Source organism: Pteropus alecto, unplaced genomic scaffold (genome assembly GCF_000325575.1).
Source record: "Pteropus alecto unplaced genomic scaffold, ASM32557v1 scaffold87, whole genome shotgun sequence".
Classification (NCBI taxonomy): domain Eukaryota; kingdom Metazoa; phylum Chordata; class Mammalia; order Chiroptera; family Pteropodidae; genus Pteropus; species Pteropus alecto.
Genome location: NW_006443225.1, coordinates 10,399,959 through 10,406,169, shown reverse-complemented (window position 1 = coordinate 10,406,169; position 6,211 = coordinate 10,399,959). Strand labels below are relative to the sequence as shown.

The 6,211-nt window shown below is 35.7% G+C and overlaps 1 protein-coding gene across 1 annotated transcript in view; it reads left to right on the top strand.

Annotated features, from left to right (window-relative positions):
- Positions 1-5,602, top strand: part of LOC107196536 (60S ribosomal protein L4-like) — a 9,452-nt gene extending 3,850 nt beyond the window's left edge. Inside the window, 2 exon segments of the mRNA XM_015598601.1 lie at positions 4,972-5,462; positions 5,464-5,602. Coding sequence (XP_015454087.1) covers positions 4,972-5,462; positions 5,464-5,602 — 630 coding nt within the window.
- Positions 5,603-6,211: the final 609 nt, after the last annotated feature.

Genomic DNA, 6,211 nt, shown 5'->3' with positions numbered 1-6,211 from the left:
CTAGATCCTCCCTCACTCCACTCTGCTCTCTGCCCCTGGCTTCTAGCTGGGAGCAGCCAGCAAGAGGCAGTGACAGAAGATCTGAGGGTGTGAAGAGAGTGAGGTGAGGGCATGTATGCCCCCAGCCCTCTGCAGGTTGTGGGGTTTGGCTGGTTCCTCTAAAAGGCCACAGCTCCAGTTGGGCAGCTCTCTCCCTGCAGCCACCCTCTCCCAGCTCCTCTAACTATTCCCCTGGTTCCTTCAGGCTTGGAGTGGTCATGGCTCTTGCCATTGCAGCACTCTTCTTTTTGAGTTTCCTTAAATTATGCCCATATCTTGGAAATATTCCCTTTGTTGATCTTTCTTAAATTACCCAGCTGGGCTGCTACCTGTTTCCTGCCAGGACCCCAACTGACATCCAGGTTGCTAGCCCAGAAGCATTTTAACAGTATTTTTGCCTCAGGTCTCTCTACAGGCCAGTCCTAAAGATTTACCTTGCATGGATCTGGACAAGTCACTTTTGTCAAAAACTCCCTTTTCTACCTAACAAAATGTGAATGTTCTTGGTCTTGGATGTTTGTGATCTGGCCCCAAACAATTCTTTTTACTCACATGGCATGATAGTGCTCCTTATGTTTGTTTTTCAAATATTTCTTTCCCATTCCTATTTTTCATCTTAGCTATCTTTCTACAACCTTAAGAACATTCCTCAAAAAAGGCAAAAATGAGGTACAGGAAAGAAGAAGCAATAATTATATTTTTGTAGCAACTATTGTGAAGTTTTTTATTAACAAAAGTGAACCCATAGGGAGATTCCTCCCCTTCCCCCCTAAAACCAGAAACAAGAAGGTAATAACTTTTTTGTAACTATGGTCAGTAGAACATTTTTGTAAGCAATTTCTTTGTTCTTTTGGTACTGCATTAACTTAGATTTACTTTAAATATTTTCTAGTTGCCCCTTTTTTTTGGTAGTAGAAATTGTTGGAATATTCAACCATATTTTTCAGCATAGTTATTTTGAGTATTTTTGTCTAGGAAATTCAATGTGCCAGTAATTCGATAACGAGCAGAAAAGAGCCCTTACAACACATTATTCACATAGTTCATTTTTACTGATTTATAATTTTAAATTGGAAGTACTGGAAAAGAAAATTTAATTTTGAAAATTTCTTAATTATAGACAAAAGCTGTGTATTCACATGCTTCAGTTTTAGTCAGAAACCTGTACAAAAATCAATTATTTTGTTTTAAAAGAGAACAAAGAAGGTATAGCAGTGAGGTTTTTGTGTAGTTAGTGCAGAAGCAGATAAAACATAACTATCAAACATTGTACATCTGTGTAAAAAGTACTTTGGATTTTAGGGTAGTAAAAATGATGGTAGCATTTTGGAATTGTCTTAGTTGTTTTGCTCTCTATAAAATACACAATGGTTTCTGTTTTTTAAAAATTGGCAAATGCAGTTTTCTTTATTTGCCAAAATCTTATCACTTGTAAGACAAATAAGCACCACTGGCTGATGGTTTTTATTCATAAGACTTTATCACCAAATCCCAAAGGAATGAGATTGGTGTTAGGCTTTAGATTTTACTTCTATAAGGAGTTCAATATCAGAATGAAAGATTGATGTAAAATGGAAAACTGAAGTTCCAGAATTTTAGAGATATTTGCACTCACTCTAATAACAAAAAAATATAGATGTATTTATTAAATTATCTTTTTCTATTTTAATTTGTGAAAGTAAAATTGCAATGTCAGAAATCTTTTTGGGTTTCTCTTAATAAGTTATTTATTTTTATAAATAACTTTATAGTGATTTACTCTGGATTAGGCAACTGAGTCCTGAGTACCTTTTCCCTCAGGAAAGCAACTTCATTGTCACACAGGCTTCAATTTGTCTTTATAACCATAGACCGTGTGTGAGCATATATTAATCCAGTTTTTCTTTTAAATTCCCCACATCAGCAATATCAATAATACACAGGAAGTTATTGGTATGTCTTAACTGAGAATTGTTTCTAAGCATTATTAACCCATTAGTTTTTAGAACACATCTATGAAAAATATGAATAGAAATACTAAAAATATAACTACATATATGATAAATTCTGTAGCCAACACTTTTCTTTTTCTAGGTGCTTTTGCTTGCCAAAGGAAAGAACCTCTTAGTGCAAAGAAGGAATGTCATTGTATCCTTGTCAGCATCCAAGAGTGCACTGCAGTCTTGCCTAGCTCCCTGACCACTTGATAATGCACAAGATCTAGTTGCTTGTGGCATGTGTACTTTCCCACAAGAACTAAATATGTTTTATTATTTAAAATGTATAAATAATGTCCCTGGTATTTTCCAGTATTTATTTCATTTGCCTCATTATCCAAGATGGTGTGAATTTTCAGTTGGGGAAGCTGACTTCTTATGGTGGGTCCCTTGGGTTCCCTTTTCTGGAAAGCCTGTGGATTTCAAAGGAGATATAGTTTAGGTCTCAGAGTTTTGAAGAATTTTGACTAGGTGGCCTTTATGATTCATCTCTGTGATCCTTTTGATAAAAATCTATACTCTTCAAGTGCTTCAATATTATTTTCTTATATAGCACTTCCTTTCCTGGTTGCTGATTAAAGTTTTTGACTAATATATCCATTCCATTTTGCAAACCTGCCCCTCTTCCTGAGTCATTTATTTATCTTATTTCCTGGGCTGGTTGTATAATTCCACATACAAATCGCTCTCTGTGTGCGCAAGGAGACTGACTACACAAATGCTAATCAGTTTTTAATACCATGGAGGAGGATGATTGTTTTTTGTAGGTTATTCATGATGGTTTTTTTTTTCTTTCCTTACCATTAAACTACTTTGAGAAATGGAAAGTACAGTAGAGAATGAGCAAGGTTTAGTTCATTTTAATATTTGTTAGTTGTTTTGGAAAAAAGTCTTGTAGAGAAGAAGATAAGATATATTTATAAAATATTTATATTTATTATAAATATGTTATATTCTCAGTCTTGAGAATGAACGATTGCAGATCAGCTTATCTGTGTCTTTCCTGATGTACAACTAATAATAGTTTTGATCATTACAGTTATAGAAAGTTTTAAAGAAAGATTTAAATTGGGACAATTTTGTGTTTTTTAGTTCAGTGTTGCGTCAGAGAAAGCTAGTGAGAGAATTTCAATGTAAGGAAGGTAAAGTAGAATAAAATATAATAACATTGCTGGTATGTTTAGTAATTATCATTCTGAGAATGAGTCTTAGTGATTTCTGGCCTGATTACCTAGGGACAAATTCCCCAAAGGATCATCCCCGCCATCTGAAAAATGGGCTAACATGATTTCTCAATTTTAGAGTTCTGTGAGTCAGACATAAATTATTTAAACACACTTTGCAAAGAACCCTAGAGGGGCAGTCAGGAGATGGGTTCTGGCTCCATCTCTGCCACTCTAGTTGTGTGTGGCTCTGGTGGGTCATTTCACCTCTCTATGAGTCAGTTCCTTATCTATGAGGTGAACTTTATTAACTTGATATATTTATTTCTATCTTAATTTATACTTTCTATTTACCTAGTCTTTTCTATACCTATTTTTCTCTGCTCTTGCATTTTATTAGCTTGAGTTTTCTTTTAGTTTCAGATATACAACATAATAATTTGATTATTGTATATATCATGAAATGTTTGCCCTAGTAAGTCTAGTTAGCATCCTAGTTCATCATAATAGGCTAATTATTGGAAATGTTCCTGTGGAGGAATTCAGTTATTTTCCAAGTTTTTTCTAGAGCAGTTACAGATCCTTCTGAGGCAATTCTGTGAATTATATCATATAGCTGTTGTAAAAAGAATTGCTAAATAAGACAGTGTTACATAATTTTATATAAATATATATAGTTTGAAATAATTAGAGACTCTTAGTTTTTATTTTTTTTCATTGTCCTTTAACAGCTGTAAAATAAAGAGGAAATGACAAATGCTGTTTTACAAAGAATATTTTACCAAATATCATTTCTCTTCTCTTTCCTCTTAGAATCTGTTTTAAAGCTGTTTTTTTACAATATGCAACAAAAGGATTTATTCCTTTGATAATATATTTAATAACAGTTGATTTAGCAGACACTATCAATACATTACAAATCATAATTTCTTCTAAGCAAATAATTGAGAACATTTGTTACATTATATTTTTCTCCTTGTTTACAGCTCCCAAATTAGTCATATATAAAAACTGCATATTGCAGCTTTTCTACTAAGCCTCTGTGACATCTCATAATATTTGCAGCCTTGAAAGTGGACACATGATAGGATATCATAATTTTTTCCCTTTTCTAGTTTGCATAGATCGTGAGTCAACAAATATTTGGTAAATGCCTAATACAACAGAACTCCAAGTGCTATAGAAAGACCACAGGATGTTAATATAACTGAAGAGACAAAAATGTCATCATGGGAATGCATATAAAAAGTGTGGTAGAACTTCCCAGACATTGTAATGTACCCCCAGCATAGGTATTTGATCTCTTCCCATCATACACTAATACTGATCCCAATACTCTTCATGGCCATGTGTTTCCTCCCATGTGTAGAAAAAGCGGGGAAATCATCTAGCTCAAAATTTTGGAAATAAGATCTAGTGTATCCCAGGAGGAAACAAGATCTGAATGAAATGTGATCTAAATAAAGTAGAAGGTAAAAGTTTGAAGGATATCTCAATATTCAAGAAGTCCTTTCTGATCTGTTTAGTAGTAACCAGTGGGACATGAAAAATGATATAACTTAGAAACTTGCTGTCTGCAAGAGTCATGAGCTCATGAGTTTCATTAGAAAAAGTCAGTGTTCTTCATTTGATGCTGCTTCCCCTTCTGGTTTATGTTCAGCGAGGCAGAGTGACTTCCCCAGGGAACTCTGTCCTCTGACTACTTACTGTCTTTGGACTGGGGCATCCACTGTGCTCTCCTCCTACCACTACCAGAGTCCAGGCTAGAATGGGTGCTTAGAATGGGTGCTTAGCCTAAAGTTGAAGGCTACAAGAAGATGGAGGCTGTCTTACTTCTTAAGAAACTTAAGGCCTGGAGTGATATCAAAAAGGTCTCTGCCTCTCAGCGAATAAGAGCTGGCAAGGGCAAAATGAGAAACTGTAGTCATATCCAGTGCAAGGGACCTTGCATCATCTATAATGAGGACAATGGCATCATCAAAGCCTTCAGAAACATTCCTGGAATTACTCTGCATAATGTCAGCAAACTGAACATTTTGAAACTTGCCCCTAGGGGGCATGTGAGCCATTTCTGCATTTGGACTAAAAGTGCTTTCTGCAAGTTAGGTCATCCATATGATACTTGGCATAAAGCTGCCTCTCTTTACAATCTTCCCAGGCATAAGATGCTCAATACAGACCTTAGCAGAATCTTGAAAAGCCCAGAGATCCAAAGAGCCCTCCAAGCACCACGCAAGAAGATTCATCGCAGAGTCCTAAAGAAGAATCCACTGAAAAACCGGAGAAATTTTGAAGCTAAACCCACATGCGAAGGCCATGTACTGGAACACCATTCTTTGCCAGGCCAACAATCATGAGCTACTGGTGGATAAAGTAGCAGCAGCGCTAGAATCCAAATCAGAGAACAGCTACCACACATTCTGAAAAACTATTTGAAGAGAGATTTGGGTTTATAGCTTCCCTGGTCCAGAAATTTTGAAAATATTATGTAGTTACTATAGGTTAAACTGGGCCTGATAATGATTACTCAAGAAACCTGTTAAAAGTGTTTGCGCAGTCTCCTGGAACTAGCATTTCCCTGAAAGGGTACCTGGGTAATCCTTTTACGTGTCTGCTGTATTTGTTTCTCTGAGTAACCAATTTCTTTGTAAGGACTTTTAGGTTCATCAGACTATAGTATAATTTCGTGTGCTCTTAAACTTCATCAGCATGCAAAAAATAGTAAAAGAAAAAAAGCGAGATTACAAGGAACCGAAAAACCGTCATGGGTATACAATTTTTAAATGTTGACACCAGGGAATCTGTATGGCTGAGAAGCAGCAGCCTCCTTCCTGAAACATGCTCATCCAAACCAAAGTTATAACTCATAGCAAGGGATAGCCATCTTAAAGGTGAACGATCAGGGTTGCAATAGAGCTGATGTGGGAAATGATTCAGAAGATTGCCCAGAAATATATTTCCTTAAATACTGATAAATCCCATGTTGCATGTGCCAGTCTGTGGCTATTATAAAATGAATTGGATTATCAGAGA